This window comes from Nannobrachium achirus, assembly GCF_963921795.1.
Source record: "Nannobrachium achirus genome assembly, chromosome: 3".
In the NCBI taxonomy this organism is placed as follows: Eukaryota; Metazoa; Chordata; class Actinopteri; order Myctophiformes; family Myctophidae; genus Nannobrachium; species Nannobrachium achirus.
This window is the reverse complement of record NC_137812.1, coordinates 47,974,098-47,992,349: the sequence shown is the minus strand read 5'-3', so window position 1 is coordinate 47,992,349 and position 18,252 is coordinate 47,974,098. Positions and strand designations below refer to the sequence as shown.

The 18,252-nt window shown below is 41.5% G+C and overlaps 1 protein-coding gene across 2 annotated transcripts in view; it reads right to left on the bottom strand.

Moving 5' to 3' along the window:
* LOC308281284 (protein kinase C alpha type-like) overlaps nt 1-15,564 on the bottom strand; it is a 210,052-nt gene extending 194,488 nt beyond the window's left edge. Inside the window, exons 1-3 of one of the 2 annotated variants that reach the window (XM_080721426.1) lie at nt 15,425-15,564; nt 15,156-15,327; nt 12,759-12,790 (exon numbers count right to left, since the gene is read on the bottom strand). In XM_080721426.1, coding sequence (XP_080577552.1) covers nt 12,759-12,790; nt 15,156-15,325 — 202 coding nt within the window. In that variant the 5' untranslated portion in view covers nt 15,326-15,327; nt 15,425-15,564. Of the gene's footprint in view, nt 1-12,758; nt 12,791-15,155 lie in introns of both variants that reach the window. The other variant, XM_080721427.1, reaches the window with a different exon arrangement.
* Nucleotides 15,565-18,252: the final 2,688 nt, after the last annotated feature.

Here is an 18,252-nt window from a genome sequence, read left to right as displayed (position 1 = left end):
TACTATCCTATCAATAAAGGCAAAAGAGTGCAAATGTTGATGTTGTGTTTTTCCAGAACCTGATCAAGGAGGCTAGCAAATTCAAGCCCATCAGTGATCCAGTACATTATCTGTCCTTGTCTAAGAGGCTTGACAAATAGGTCATATCGACTAGGACACACAGGCGTGAGCAATGAGCATACTTACTCACTCACTCTCTCGCACGCACACGCACGCGCACGCGCACACACACACACACACACACACACACACACACACACACACACACACACACACACACACACACACACACACACACACACACACACACACACACACACACACACACACACAGGGATGCTGCCACCAGCTCCCCCTGTGCTGCTCTCATCTGTGCCACGCCCAGTTCAAGCCCCTACATCATCACCTCCATCCATAAAGAAACAGACACTCCCAGATCAAAAGCTCTAATCCACCCATACAACTGTGCTAATGGACAGGATTAAGATCAGCTGCACCGACAACTCACTTACAGCGTTGGGCCATTCTGTGGCTGGAACAACACACACTCACACAGGACAGGAGTATTCTGTATACACACTGTCATATTGGAGACTGTATTTATCGTTTGAGCAAACTCCTCACTGTTAATTTAACTCTGAGAGTGTACAAATTGAACTAAATCGAACCTTACGGTTCCATTTGTATAGACCCTGAGTTACAAATGGATGGATAAATTAACGCTGAGGATTTCACTGTGAGGGAAACACGAGGAAGGTTTGAATTATCTTCAAACTGAAATGGATGTGTGCCCTTTTGAGTGAGTCTTAATTCATTAAAAAACAAACATTTACAAATCGAATAGTTTTATGTCACTATCTTCCCTAATTAAATAGGCACTAACCCAGCGGATAAAACTAGGGAAAAGGGCCAAATGTTCTTCAAAGTCTAGTAACCTGGTGTAGCAGCTGCAGCTTATGTGCTAAAGCATGGCATTATATGATGTAATAATATCCACATGCATACTGTACTGTGTGGTACAGTTTTACATATTTTTCATCCTGTCTCTTGAGATAATATTTTATTTGAAAGATGAGAGTAGTTTTGCCAGCTATAGTTCCTCAAGCATAGTCTTGTGATACCAAGGGGGAGACAAATGTAGTCTATGGGAAGACAAAAAAGTAGACTACAAATAACCTGGCAACAAAATTATGAACAATCTGGAGCCATGCAAGGATTTGTCTATGGATACAGTTGTCAAGGTGAAATAAGATAAGGTTGTGTTAGAGATAACAAATCTCATTTTCTGTCTTCCTTAGTTACTATAAGCATGTCTAGACAGGCTTTAAAGTTGTCAAAAATGAGTGACACAGTAAGTCGGGATCATGGCTATGTTCCCTCGACCCTATGTTCCCTCACTGAGGTTAGGGTTAGGGTTTGGGTTAGGTTTAGGCATGGTGGTTAACATTCAATAGCGTCGGCAGGTTGAGGGAACTTGAGCATGGACCCGGTAAGTCCTGAAGTTCCAATATACGCGGATAAGGAGACAGATATACATTGTCATCAGATGTGTTCACAGCCAATAACAGGGATCTCAGTGGTGTGTAAATGATTACACAGAAAACCTTGTTATTGGTGTGCTTTAGTGAAACAAATTGAGCGCTATATAGCTCATAGTACAGTAAATAGCCAGAATAGCCACAAACACGTTTTATTTTTTTGCAGAATGTTAATTTATTTTTGCAAAATGTTTGCATCAATTGTCTAGCGACTCTAGCTTATTATGACATGCCCAGAATAGAGATGCTAGGGTTCATGTGGTTAAGCTAGGGCTGGAACACTGCGTTTCCAAACATAGTGGCCAGATGTGAAGTCTCTGATGAGCATAATCTCAGTTAATGGTGACACCACTTTGTTTCTGACGATGTAAGACAATATGGGGGACGATACAAAATGTGTTTTCCGGGTTGAAAAGGGTTAGTAAAGTAGGGATGGAGAAGAGCTGTCAACAACTTTCTTTGGTGTATGTGGATCCACATGCCACATGTTTGAATTATCTTCAACTGAAATGGATGTTTGCCCTTTTGAGCGAGTCATTAAAAAACAAACATTTACAAATCGGACATCATTTTCAAATACTGAAGCTTTTTTTCATAATAGTATGGGAATCCTGTCTCAAAGTAAATAGCTTTTAGATACACGCATGAATCATGAACTCACAAACTTAGGCAGGGAGCAAGATAGTGGCAAATATGAAACGGGATGAATACTTTCATGTCACTATCTTCCCTAATTAAATAGCCACTAGCCCAGCGGATAAAACTAGGGAAAAGGGCCAAATGGTCTTCCAAGTCTAGTAACCTGGTGTAGCAGCTGCAGCTTATGTGCTAAAGCATGGCATTATATGATGTAATAATATCCACATGCATACTGTACTGTGTGGTACAGTTTTACATATTTTTAATCCTGTCTCTTGAGATAATATTTTATTTGAAAGATGAGAGAATTTTGCCAGCTGTAGTTCCTCAAGCATAGTCTTGTGATACCAAGAGGGATACAAACGTAGTCTATAGGGGGACAAATGTAGACTACAAATAACCTGGAAACAGAATTATGAACAATCTGGAGACATGCAAGGATTTGTCTATGGATACAGTTGTCAAGGTGAAATAAGATAAGGTTGTGTTAGAGATAACAAATCTCATGTTCTGTGTTCCTTAGTACTAACTAAGGAACAGGCTTTCAAGTTGTTCAATATGAGTGACAAAGTAAGTTCTGAAGTTTCAATATACGCAGATAAGGACCTCAGTGGTGTCCAAAATGATTACACAGAAAACCTTGTAATTGGTGTGTTTAAGTGTAAAAATCAAACCTCGGTTCGAAGTGGAGCGGTGAATCTGTGTGTGTGTGTGTGTGTGTGTGTGTGTGTGTGTGTGTGTGTGTGTGTGTGTATGTGTGTGTGTGTGTGTGTGTGTGTGTGTGTGTGTGTGTGTGTGTGCCTGCACAACAGCGCCCCTCCTTTAACTTGTGTGGCCACTCAAGGTATTGCCAGGCTACAGACATACCCAGCCAGCCACATAGCCAGCCAGCCAGCCAGCCAGCCAGCCAGCCAGCCACAGACATACCTGTCTATTGGGAGCGCTTTCACCGCTCCAAAAATGTGGGGGTTATATAGTTCGTAGTACATTAAATAGCTAGAATAGCTACAAACATGTTTTTTTTTGCAGAATGTTCATAGATTGTCTAGCCTATTATGACATGCCCAGAATAGAGATGCTAGGGTTCATGTGGTTAAGCTAGGGCTGGAACACTGCGTTTCCAAACATAGTGGCCAGATGTGAAGTCTCTGATGAGCATAATCTCAGTTAATGGTGACACCACTTTGTTTCTGATGCTGTAAGACAATATGGGGGACGATACAAAATGTGTTTTCCGGGTTGAAAGGGTTAGTTAAGTAGGGATGGAGAAGAGCTGTCAACAACTTTCTTTGGTGTATGTGGATCCACATGCCACATGTTTGAATTATCTTCAACTGAAATGGATGTGTGCCCTTTTGAGCGAGTCATAAAAAAAAAAAAAATTTACAAATCGGACATATCATTTTCAAATACTGAAGCATTTTCTTCATAAAAGTATGGGAATCCTGTCTCAAAGTAAAGCGTTTTTAGAAGACATTAGATTCACATGCATGAATCATGAACTCACAAACTTAGGCAGGAAACAAGATGGTGGCAAATATAAAGCGGGATGAATACTTTTGTCACTATCTTCCCTTATTAAATAGGCAGCGGATAAAACTAGGGAAAAGGGCCAAATGGTCTTCCAAGTCTAGTAACCTGATGTAGCTGCAGCTTATGTGCTAAAGCATGGCATTATATGATGTAGCCTAATAATATCCACGTAGCCTAATAATATCCACGTGCATACTGTACTGTGTGGTACAGTTTTACATATTTTTAATCCTGTCTCTTGAGATAATATTTTATTTGAAAGATGAGAGTAATTTAGCCAGCTGTAGTTCCTCAAGCATAGTCTTGTGATACCAAGAGGGATACAAACGTAGTCTATAGGGAGACACAATTAGACTACAAATAACCTGGAAACAGAATTATGAAAAATCTGGAGTCAAGCAAGGATTTGTCTATGGATACAGTTGTCAAGGTGAAACAAGATAAGGTTGTGTTAGAGATAACAAATCTCATGTTCTCTGTTCCTTAGTTAGTACAACTGTATAAGCATGTCTAGACAGGCTTTCAAGTTGTTCAATATGAGTGACAAAGTAAGTCCTGAAATATCAATATGTATACGCAGATAAGGAGACAGATAAATTGTCGTCAGATGTGTTCACAGCCAATAACAGGGATCTCAGTGGTGTCCAAATGATTACACAGAAAACCTTGTAATTGGCGTGTTTAAGTGTAACAAATTGAGCGCTATATTTAATAGTTCGTAGTACATTAAATAGCCAGAATAGCTACAAACATGTTTTTTTTTTTTTGCAGAACGTTCATCAATTGTCTAGCGACTCTAGCCTATTATGACATGCCCAGAATAGAGATGCTAGGGTTCATGTGGTTAAGCTAGGGCTGGAACACTGCGTTTCCAAACATAGTGGCCAGATGTGAAGTCTCTGATGAGCATAATCTCAGTTAATGGTGACACCACTTTGTTTCTGATGCTGTAAGACAATATGGGGGACGATACAAAATGTGTTTTCCGGGTTGAAAGGGTTAGTAAAGTAGGGATGGAGAAGACTTTCTTTGGTGTATGTGGATCCACATGCCATACCTTTATAAACTCTGTGGGCTTTTAGAGGTAAGCGGTTTTATTGCCAGGGCAGGGATTTGCTCGTGCAGCATCAGAAGTTACTATGCAGGCACTCCCAGACAGGGTATTGACATTGTAGCTCTAATCTCTAAGCTTCTCTTACAGGCACTGGTGGCGAATCCTGCAAATCACAGCCCTGAATAACATATACTAGCCCTTACCCGTTCAAAGATATGAGCTCCGAAATGATGTGCAGTGTGTGGGTTATGGGATGTGCACTGTGCACTGTGCACACAGTATATGAGGGATGGAAAGTAACTTTAACTGGTGCTTGCATGATAATATGTAGGAGCATCAATGTAAGAAATACCCGTTTCGTTTAATGGCTACAGAGATACTGTGTACCGATCTGCATGATTTTTGGACAAAATCTGTAACAGGGCCAGACAACCGACCCCCAGCCCGCCACCCGCCTGCACGCACACACACACACACACACACACACACACACACACACACACACACACACACACACACACACACACACACACACACACACACACACACACACACACACACACACACACACACACACACACACACACACACACACACACACACAGCTGGTTAAACATGTTGCCTCATGCTAGATGCAGAATAGACATGCCTCAAGCTAGATGCAGAATAGATATAGATACACCATAAAAATGCTAATATACAGCATATGATTTGTGAAAGTGACAAACGGGCTTCACAGTTATGTCAGGTGTGTTCATATGCTAATGGTGATGCGATTTCAGATCAATTGCTCCAGCCACTGAGGAGAAACGCTGTGACAGACACTCAGACAGACAGACACTCACTCAGACAGACATTCGGAAAATTATATGTTTGATATTGCAATATAACAACTACAGTCTGGACCACGAGCCCAGAGAGAATGGGGTTGGGGGAGAGCTGGGGTAATTCAATTTCAGTAAACTCATGTCAGGAATCAGGATTGGGACAACAATCTTTAAGACTGCTAGTAAAAAGGGGGTTTAAGCATTTTTTGCATTAAAAAGTTAACTTTAAAATTATGTTGTGTAAGAAAGATTAAAGACACAAAATTGTGGCACTGACTGAGTTGACTTGAGTTGAGAAAAACTAGCGTCCAACCAATCATTATTAGGGACGCATTTGGTTGTTTGTTTGTTTGTTTTTGTTTGTGTCCCACCCAGCAATCCAGCATATCTAACCAGTCACACTATTGTTGCAGTGTTAGGTGAGCTCACATTTACACAGTACTTACTTACATACAATACTACGCAGTCTTGTCCTGCCGCTGTCTGTATTTGTATTTTTTTTTTTTTTTTACTGCTTAACATAATCTTAAATACAAATACAGCTTGAAAACAATTTAAATTCATCAGATGTGAGACCCTGCAGAGCAGAGGTTCAAACACCAATGCAGCACAACAGAAAGTGAGACATAATATGCATGGCTCACGCTTGCATTGTCACTCCTCCTTACGTAACCACAGAGTGACTAGAAAGACAGGGTATCATGTAAACGGAACATGAGCACTGAGAGCAGAAGTCTACTTCAGGGGACCAATAAGCAGTACTATACATAGACTAAGATACATTCTGCCCCCCCCCCCCCCCCCCCCCCCATACTGTACACACATACAATAATAGAGTCTAGACCAGTGGTTCTCAACCTTTTCAGGCCGCGACCCCCCAAAATGATGATATTTGAACTGGGGACCCCCCACCCTGACAAACACTTGGAATGAAGAAGTTGAGGCATTACATTTAGTTTGACTCTGTTCCACAGGTATTGTGAAAATAGCAGATCTACAAGCTCACAACACCTTGCGTTGTAAATAAAAGTAGCTTAGCTTATCTATGATCTCATGTGTGCATGGTGATGCTATCAGAGAGACAATAAAGGTTAAAATGACACTGAATTTTCATTTCGTTTCACTCCATTATTCAGAACTTTTCTGTTTATGGGCGTGGCTAGCGATTCAGGGACTTGAGAGGAAAGGTGGGTTTAAAACCGGGGTCAGCTGCAGGAAAGTCTATAGTCTTGTTAATGTTGATTTCCCCAGTGGGAAACACTGACATTGTGATATTTTTGATACACAACATACAGTAGCCATACTATACATTAGCAAGACAGACAGAAACAGTGCAGATAGGCGAGTGGTCCTTGGACATCTACCCTTTTTTAATAGACCAGTGAATGAGACCAAACCAGAGAGAGACAGACGAGGAGGTAGCGCCCTTCAAAGACAGCGATAGAGATAAATAGACATGGACACAAAGAGAACAAAATGAGATGGGGATAAAGACGCTAATAGAGAGATAAAATATATGAAAGAGAGGGAGAGAAAAGAGCAGCAGAATCGGTGACAGGAGATAGCAGGGTGAGGCAGCTGGGTGGTCGGTCGGTCTACATTTCAAAGCTCTGAAAGTGGCTCAGTCGATGGTCTGAAATCCCACGCATTAAGGTGAACCCTCGGGGAATGTGTTTGGTATTCTAGGCCTTCCGAGAGTCCTTGGACCATACCAAGGCCTGCCTGTGTCTGTCAGGGCTGTCAGGAATGCTGTCGGCGTGGCTCAATGTTTCATTTTTGTTCTCTGGACAACCGAAGAAATCTCAGTCAGTTTCTGCAATGCTTGTGGTATCTACTTGCAAATTCGCTTTCGTTGACTCACACACAGCGACCAATATCACGGTTATATATCACGGTATCATGGTTAATTCTGGGCCATTTCAGGTTCACTTTGCAAGAAACCCACAACATCCCAGAAGGAAAAATAAGAGTTTATTAAGCGAGGTTCTCTGGGGATATAAAGCATCCATTTACTATCCTTGCACAGAATAGTGCTGATCAACAGGGATTGAACCGTACAACCCTCACTTCATTAGGTATTGACCTTAACCCATCTGCCGCCGTTGACGGTGAGGATTGTCATTGAAAGGGTTAATACCATGGCGCCGTTGACGGTGAGGACTGTGAATCTTACTGTATATACAGTAAAGATATTATTACTTACTTAATGTCGCTCCGGTCCCGCTCGCATCGGTAATGTCGGCGATTTGTTTACAACGCACGTTGGGCGTGCACGCGAAGTGAAGCTCCTCAATGTTAAGTCAATGGCGAGGCCCATAAAGAAACTTCATTTAAACAAAATAGCCATTTTGAGACATTTTGCAGCAGATCTAAATGTAAACAAGGCAAAAGGCAGGGCGCAGCCATCTTCATCTTCTTGTCGCACACTGTCATGTGACTAGATGACGTAATCGTTGCCGTCAAGTGATAATCCAAAAAACAAAAACAACCCCCTTCCGGCCCTTCAAAATAATAGCGGCGGCCGACGGAGGAAACGACGTGGCGCCGAGGCACCAAGCAACCTTCAGATTAAGAGGCAGTAGATGTGTTAAGATATTGTATTTTGATGGCAATAATATGGTAGTCAATAGCTGCAGATTGAATTATGCCATACTTAACAGTATAGGCCAGATAGGCTTTTACATAAACAAGCAGTGCACAACACTGTGGCTTACAGGTCAGGCACAGTGTTCATGACCTCAATTTTGAATGTAAACCCAAACAAAGGAAAGAAAAGCTTAAGAAAGGCTGGTGAAACCTGATGATGGCACTGTTTTTGGTTGATATTGCTGTATCAATTACAGGTCCAAGAGTGGATTTGGTATGAAAAGCATTCTTCTAGATAAGAGTAGTACACAAACACGCTACAAGCGAAGCGAGTTCTAACAAACACTAAAAACCTAAGAGGCAGATACCATCCATACTTCCATTTTCAATAAATGATTACTTTGTACCAAACTCTTGCTAGTTTGAAGATGTTACATCATGAGCTTGTATGTTAACATGTTGATTTTCGGGCATTTGTAATAGTCAATTAATCTTGGATGCACTTATACACAGTCTTCCCATGGATTACCTCTGTCCCAAATACAATTCAAAAGACTCAACAGAATGCTGCTGTTCAACATCGATTGAACCGTACAACTCTCACTCATCAGAATGCATTTAATGACAGGTGTGGAAGGGAGACACAGACCATCAAGAGCCAGAAATAATAATAAACCGAGAAATGTACTATAGGCGGGGGCGTAAGATATTAACAGAGTTTACCTTTCCATAGACTGTCAACAGTGTCATTATTGAGATTCCACCCACCATAGTGGATATGCTGTCCAAACACCAATCACTCCACACGGTCAACCTAGACCACATGTGCATCAATAATAGCGGTTGGCGTTAGATAAAACATTGGTTTATTGACTTGGTGCTTCTTGCATGCTCTCAATGTAGGAGTCTGTAATAGCCTGGCCTGCTGCTGTCTGTGAGGATGATGTTTCACAATTCACATTAGTAGTGAGAGAGAGCAGTCATGCTGTTGGCCTGACGTACAGCAAAGTTCCTAACAACATCCACTAGTCATCAGATATACACGATATGCCACAGGTTCTTCTCCTGCCATATCGCTTTAGTATATCAAAGGTATAGTCTATATATCCTACTGTAAGGTCTATGTGCTTAAAGTTCTGGATGACAATGTCTGCTCCTCACAGCAAAATCTGGAGCGTTTATTTAACTATTAACTGCCTTAAATGAAGGCACTTTCCCACTCAGGAAAGTTGCCTTCCCATAACTCACATTGAAAGGCTTGGTTACAATTCACTTGTTTTTCCCTAAACGAATTAATGTCCTTTCTACAATTCTTCAATTCACATCAATTTCCTCCGGGGCTACGCACCGTGCGCAGTCCGCTCACTTTCTTAGATGCCATTAAATAAATTGGATGTAGTGCATATACGAGAGATGCACTTCAGAAGCCTAGCCTCCCACACATTATACTGGGGAGTCCTTTTCAAAGCCAGCAGTTTAATGGATTATGTTCCCATTGATTCATTCTTCATTACATTTGTGTGGAAGCCAGGAAAACACTGCATTAAGTGGAGCATTTAAAAGTATTTTAAATTGTAAATGATAATGTATTCCTTCTATCCATGTCATCAAACATTATTTGGCATGACAATATCTAATTTTCTTTCTTTCTTACTTTATTTTTTATTGTAATATCTTATTATCAATGGTTGTTAAATGAATATTCTTGATTTGACATCGTACCAATTAAGTCATATTTTATACTTAAAATGTCTATATCTATATTGGTGTTGGTGGTGGTAACTAGAGTTCAGTGCATACCAAGATGTTGGACACTGATTGAAATGGCCACAGCTGGACAAGTCTAGTCTCCCCTCCCTCCTTAAACAAGTACCGACTCCCTGAACCATGTAGACTAATTTGACTCCTAAATGGCCCCACAAGACTGCACTTGCACAAGTGTGCAGGTCCCTAGGGCGAATATCAGGTAACTAAATGAATGCAAAGCAGGGCAATGTTGAAACAACAAGACCGCTTGGTTTGCCAAAAGTAACTAAAAAATAACCTGAATTTGGATCAAGGGTCTGTAGGTACAGAGTGACACGGGTACAGATTGCATGGGTGCACGTACGGCGACAGTTTAACAGTGATTTCAGACACCTGCACAAACGCTGCATGTCAGAGCGTGGAAATAGGAGCCTGCTGTAATAGGACTGGCCTCAGGGGGTAGAGATAAGATGCGAGTTGAAAACACAGATACCATTGAGGAAAGGTAAATGCTGATAGGCTAGTCCCCGTTTCAAACTTTGACCTGGCACCAGGCTGAAATCGTATTACTATCGGTAAGGATCCCTGTTAGGCCTGGATTAGCGATTCTGACTGGCCTATACATTCAAGATCAAGACACTATTAAGGTATTATAAAAATGTAGTTGTCAGTCTGGTCAAAGTGTCCAATAATAGTCCTATGGACATAAACTACACCTAAGATGAGATGAGATCTAATTGCCACAGCAGTGAATGACACACTCTATTCCTAGAGAACACACACTTATAGGCTTGAAAGTTAAATGTCATTCTAGTTAGGGAAAGGCCACCACCGTCCAGTTTATCACCTTTCTCTTTTCATTCAGGGCTTGACAGTCACACACACTCCCCCACAAGCCTGTTGCAGTGACCCTCATTTCCAACAGGCTTGGTTTAATAATTGATGGACAGACAGGTATTTTTCAGTGGAAACTCTTTCTCTTTCTTTGAATAGAAAGGCTATTACTTATCAGTTCTCACCTTTGTCCCACTAAAATGGGTTTATTAGCATAATATGGGAACGTATCCATTGTGGAAAAGGTGGGTGCAGTCAAGCGGAAGCCTCTGAGTATGTGCAAGTGCAACATCACTTCTGTACCACTTGCGCATGGAATCTCTGATGCTGTATAACGCAGTCATCTCCTTTTCTCTCTCTAAAGTTCCAGCCTTTAGCATAATTTTAACATTGGCCTAACTCAGACAGACCAAGTGCAGATGGCCAGGGTCAGACTTTATAAGTCTATTCATTTTAGCTTAATTTTTAATCATATTCATATCTCTCTAGTCTCTACTCTTACTTGAACCTATCCTGTGTTACATCATGCGGCTACGACACCTGAACACGTAACAGAGTGGTTGTTAAGGCGGCTGTCGGGGAAAGGATCAACATTAACTTATGGTCTGAATATTTTTCTTCACAGGTTTTTTTTAGGGGACAATATGCACAAGCGTACAGTAGTAGTTACAGCAAATTCATAGTATTATAAAGTCACCTGGCAATGTGTGTAAGAATTCTTAACAGGCCTCCATCTCTATTGTTTCTTTAATGTTTTCTCTCTGTGGCTGTGCCACTCCATCCTTATATCTCACTCCATGAGATGGCTTCTGAGGCATTGGGATCAAAAGCCCTAGCTCTCAGGTAAGGATTCATCCTCAGGCTCCAGGAAATGTACAGAACTATTGTTCTTAGTGAACGTCTCTGTGTGTGTGTGTGTGTGTGTGTGTGTGTGTGTGTGTGTGTGTGTGTGTGTGTGTGTGTGTGTGTGTGTGTGTGTGTGTGTGTGTGTAGATATAAATATAAAAGAACAATTCTAAAAAGAAAACGTATGCAGTCGGTTAATAATGAAATACAAAGAAGAATTTCAATGTGTTCCAGTGGGTATAAATTATGGTTTTCCAAATAAAGTCATTGATGTCAATGTTTATCTGCAAAAAAGAAAAAAGAAATCCATGGGAAACATCATCTCTTTGACATCATCCGCACAGCTACCTGAGCACTCACAGCCAAAACGTAAAAGCTGGCAAGCACAACACTTTCCACATTAGATGGAAACTTATGCAGTCGTGACGAAGGAACGGGTTGCTTGCTTACGCTCCGACTGGCAGGTTAAGACAAAAGACAATTGTCTTTTGTCCATGTTGTTAGCAATAGCAGGCTCAGCTGGTAAGAGCTGTATGTCTGTCTGCTGACCACATTTGCATGCAACTCCCTCTGCCCCTCTCCTTCTCTTCCACTTTGTCTTGAGCTCTGCTATTCATCCTCTACCAGTACTAGAATATACCATTAATATACGACAATTTCTCCATCTCTGCAGGATATTCAGCAGGCAATTTTTTCAGTTAACTAAAGCCTCCCCTATTTGACCAATGACCATACACAATGGCCAACATGTGGAGAACCTTGATATTTATGCTATCTCACTTGGCGATCAGAGGCTTTTATAAACAGACAAACTGAATCATAATCACAGACAACCAAATGCCACGCGTTTCCTCCTGTATGTGGGCTGTTTAAACAACAAGCTTGCTGTCCAGAGAATCACAGAGAGAGAGAGACAGGCTAAAAGAAAGAAGCGTTTCTGGTTCGTAGCCTGTAGGGTGTACGCTTTGCCCCCACATCTCACACACACACACACACACACACACACACACACACACACACACACACACACACACACACACACACACACACACACACACACACACACACACACACACACACACACACACACACACAGAGTATGTGAGTGTTAAGTGGGCCATATTAACCATGTCTCTGGATGTTAATTTGTTTTACCTTGGCACTGGAATCCTTGTTTTCCAAATCCCCTGTGAAAACAGAGCAGAAGGAGGAATTAATTAATTAATTTACATTTTACTCTTTCTCCCTGTGAAGAGAAAGACATCCACAGTTGAAGAGCATGCATTTTGTTGCATTTTTATACAACACAATCGCTCAGCCCACTCAGGTAGTACCAAAATAAACCGTTCAGAAGGGAGCTACAGTGTGCAAACTTTTATTTTCTTTGCATGTATGTATGGTAGCTATCTATCTATGCAACATACATACATACATACATACATACATACATGCAATGCATGTATGATGCATGTATGTTATCTGTTGTTCTACATCAGTGGTTCTCAACATGTGGGTCGGGACCCCCAGAGGGGTCCCCAAATTATTTTGAGGGGTCCCCAGATGTTTAGCTAAATGTTAACATTGTTTTCTCACTCTAACAGTAAACAGACCAACATACAGTATATGTGTATACAGGGGATCTGCACATTTCTAAAGTGACAATTTAAGGACGTTAAAGACCTTTGTAGTACCTCTGGTCAAACATTGGTAAAATTGTCAAATATTAGAGGTAGAAATGTGCTTGTGCAGGGTGGGGGTCCCCATTTCAAATATGATTATTTTGGGGGTCGTGGCCTGAAAAGGTTGAGAACCACTGTTCTACATAACCGTTTACAATTGCCTCTAACTAGTGCAGTATCTACACAGTATAGCTCTACAGCTCTCTGCTGTGGTCAAACTAAAAAGCAGGACAGGAGGGAAGTGGTTAAAATGCACACAGATGCAGTGTTCTATGAATCAACCTCTAATTTAGCTTCAAACTACTTTATGAATCCCACAAGGGACAATTAGATTTGAGCAGCTTGAAAGACAGACACACAGCTTGAAAACAAGAGCAGCACGCACGCACGCACACACACAGTCTATGACACACACACACACACACACACACACACACACACACACACACACACACACACACACACACACACACAGAATGAATTTCCCCCTTGGGATAATAAAGGTATCTATCTATCTACACACACACACACACACACACACACACACACACACACACACACACACACACACACACACACACACACACACACACACACACACACACACACACTGTAAACAAACAAATACCACAAGGAGCTAAATGTGGAATAGGATGATCTTAAGCATTCTCAACAAGGTACGGTGAAAGAAACATGCGGGAGCAGGGATCATGTCAACTGCATGTTGTTGAGTTGAAGTTTGTAGGCCTACATCTGATGATGTGTCAACAAATAATTTACTTCCTCCACCAGCCCTATGTCATGAACACACACACACACACACACACACACACACACACACACACACACACACACACACACACACACACACACACACACACACACACACTAAGGAGTGGCATTATCTTGGCCATAGGTTGTCCTGCAGAATGATTTAGACTGTATAAACCAATTACACATGAGGAACACACCCCCTTCCTTCCACAGCGTGGGTTGTTAACATGGGTGCGCCCCTTCTAGCCTTTCAAACCATAGCATAGCCTAAGTCTATATAGGCTATTCATTCCTATTAAACATGCAGCTTTCTCGTTTTGTTTTTTTATTGGGGGTTTGACTGCTGCAAATTGGGCAGTGCCAGTGCCTTAAGTTTGTTATCAAGTAACGGATGCGAAAGCTATTAGGCCTGTTTAATATTCACTATCACATGATCAGAGAGGAGGAGGTTACGACGAAGTTGTCCCTCTGTTATTAACGTGACCAAAGCAATGCAGGATTTAAAGCTGCAACAGTTGTCTGGTATGCAGATTTGAACGCTCACTCATCATGATTTGTGACAACATAAGAGAACCCATTGTGTCACTATATGGATGGATATTTCGCTTTAGCTTTCCAACATGTTTGAGTTGGGGAGTTATAATAGCAGGAGTTGTTACATAATCGTGCACACACTCACACACACAGCAGCCAGTATTCAACAGGCAGTTATAGTAAAGACTTTATACTTCGTAGTACGGTGGTGTTGCTCGCCCAAAATAACTCCTCTCTCTATGGGGCTGTTAAGTATGACATCATTTTGTAGGCAGAGGAGCATTTCTGCCCCCAGTTTCCGTGAATCTTTTTACTATTTTTACTATTTACACATTTTTCTTCTCTTTGTTGTTGAAAGGAAAGTGTTAGAATTAGACTTTAGTCGTTATTTTTGTCTCGGATCTGTTGAAAATAGCAAGGGACAGAAAATGCTCTGGGGGCAGATTCTCCTCTGCCTACAAAATGATGTCACGGCTTAAAAGCCCCATACAAGCCTGAACACGCTTGTTGTAGATTAGTTCTTTTGGGCGAGCATGTTGGGAGTGTTCAACTCCATTGCGCTTACCAGATGAAGTCGGTGCAGTGGCTACAGAAAGTCGGCTGCTTGAAGAACCTCGCTGTAAATTTATGGTCCTTGATTTCGTGGACGTTCTTTTGCTTCAGAGCACCTTTGCGGGCGAACTTGTTCGCCATCTCCGAGTCCGACTCATTTGAGCTTGTTGATTGATCAGCCATGGCTTAAAAAAACAACAACAAACAAATAAACAATCAAGCAATAAGAACAAGCGTTATTACTGCTCTCTTTTCTTTGCGTATTTTAAATCCAACGGGCACCTTTTTCAGAAGCGCAGCCTTGCTGTGTTCAACTAGTTGAAGGAGTAGTGAATGTTGACTTGGCTGTAAAGTGTGTGATCTATCCTATCCTGGCTGTCTGCTCCAGTAGTTCAGTGACAGCTCTGCTTCCTCCTTCTCACTGTGCAGGGTGATGTCAGATCCACAGTGGGAGGTTGGCTTGGGACTGGGAGGGAGGGAGGGAGGGTAGGGCCCCTGCCCTGCAACCAAGGGCTGCGAGTGAGCAGCCGAGGAATTTGGGATGAGGACGCCATCATGTGGACAAACTGCGCACCCGCACCCGCAACTGTATCTGTATCTGTTTTTGAGCGGTGGTCACAACGCTCCTATACGTGGCCGTGTGTGTGGGTATGTCTGTCTGCGTGTCTGTCTGTCTGTCTGTAGCCTGCAGTAACCTTTTCTGACCACACATGTTAAGGGAGGGGCGCTGTTGTTCAGGCCAGGCCAGACCAGGCACACACACACACACACACACACACACACACACACACACACACGCACACACACACACACACACACACACACAGGGGGGAAGGGGGGGGAGGGGGGGGAAACCACCGCTCAGTTCACACGGGTGTGATTTTTATTTTTTATTTTGCTAAAGCTACTAAAGATGGGGTGCCTTGAGATTTTGCCCCCTAAACATGACCATCAGATATTAGAGATTATACTAGGAGGGAGATTTTCCCCCCAAAAGTGTACAGAAAGAGTTAGCATTATGTTTTTCTGTGGCCATACCACAGCACCACCCACCTGTGTATGTTTGAGTTAGCCACGCCCACATCTGAGATGCCCACATCTTGGATGGGATGATTTTATGATGTCATATAGGCTTTCAGGAAGAAACAAAAAATGCACAGGGAAGACAAGACATATTTGCATATTATAAGTTATAACCACACCCACAACCACAGCCTAATGTTAACTCTAGACACAACAGAAACAGTACAAAACTATGGCACCACCTCTTTAAAGGGATAGTTCAACCCCAAAATGACTTATTCTCTATCGGAGATTTGAATTCATGGAGATTTTTGTGTTTTTGTCGCATATATAGACAATATTGATGACCAACAGCAGTTTCCTATTGAGACATAAAGAGCCTCCTTTGTGTCTCTTACTGGATACATGAGGGTTGAAACAAAAACATCCATGAATTCAAGTATTGATGGGGTGAGTAATCGATAGGGGGAAAAAAATTATTTTTGGGGTGAACTATCCCTTTAAGGGTGCGGTCACTGAATTCAAATGCTTTTCAGTGGGAACGGAGCGGTTTGCTGCCATAGTGGAGTCAGTAATGGCACCAGTTCACCGATAATGTAATGAAATTACATTGAATACAATCTTGAACAAATGATAGGCCTATATGAATATTTTGGGATTTTTTTGCCAATCATGTCATAACTTATAGCTAGGCCTACGACTTATAGGTAGGAGTTGGACAGTTTAAAAAATATATAATAACATAAACGTAGGCTATTTAGGCTATTTATTAAGCTTTCTGACCAGATCAAAGTGGTTTAAACCGATGGAGCCTTGCACTCCCACCTGTGGCAGGGGCTAGAAAAGTCATACTCACTGAAGTGAGTAAATAAAGTGCCATAAAATAAATAAATAAACCTACAAGTTTCTTTTCGCCTATATGGGTGGTGATAGAGGAAAATATGGGGGCACCGAAATTACCCTGAATTGTTCTCCAGGCGGTCTTAAAGCATGAATATGAAATGATTACAGTACATTTTTATTTTCATGCCATGCCAGACACATTACACAAAAGGAAAACAAATGACATTAACAAATCCTTCCTGTTCTTACTACATCCTGCCTTATCATAGCCTACCACATGCATAAACATGCGTTAGCCTACGCATGTTTATGCATGTTTTACAGACAGCATACATAGGCCTACATAAACAAAATAACAACAATATATCTGTTCTGCAAACCTTTGAGCTCAAATGGGTAGAGAGGTCGTCTGGGAATCGGAAGGTCACATAAAAAAATAATGTCTCCATTGACTAGAAATTGTCAATTTAAAATATACTTCTCAATGACTTACGGGTGAATGAAGGTTTCGTGAATTCTATACTGTCTGAATCAGCTTTGTTCGAGTTCGTTGACAGGCTATAAAAGAGCTCCTCCAGACTCTCCTGGAGCTACAGTGTAAGTCAATGAATTGCTCAATGAATTGAGTACAAGGAGTGGAATTGGGACCCCAATGTAAACAAGCCATAGTGCTTTCTTGGGTTTAAATCCTATTAGTAGACCTTTATCTGAACTGTAGGCCTACTGTCCTGTGAGGACAAGGAGGAGCATATTCATTCAGTCAATGGATAATTGTTTTTGATTACATCATTGGCAAGTTAACTATACACAACCAAAACCAAAGTCGTTCTTTAAACCTGCCAACAACAATTATTTTAAGTCTTTCACAGCATTTACTGTAAGTCAGCTGAAATGTCCACTGATGCTACATTAGATTTTATTATTGCACATTATCAGCAGTTACATTATTGGCCACTCCAAACATCCAACAAGAAGTGAACCACTCTAACACTGAAATCGTAGGGTTAAACCTGAAGTTACCTTGCTAACAGTTCTTCTTTGTTCAACAAGGCAGTGGTTCTCAAACATTTAGGCTCAGGGCACCCTGTAAATCCATGGCACCCCTGAATGATATCTATCTACTTACTTTATATAGCACCTTACACAAAATGCAAATCTTTCCCCCTAAAAAACTCATGTGACTCGAGACACACTTGCAAATTAATTTTGTCTTACCATTTGAATTTTCCCCCTTTCAAGACAAT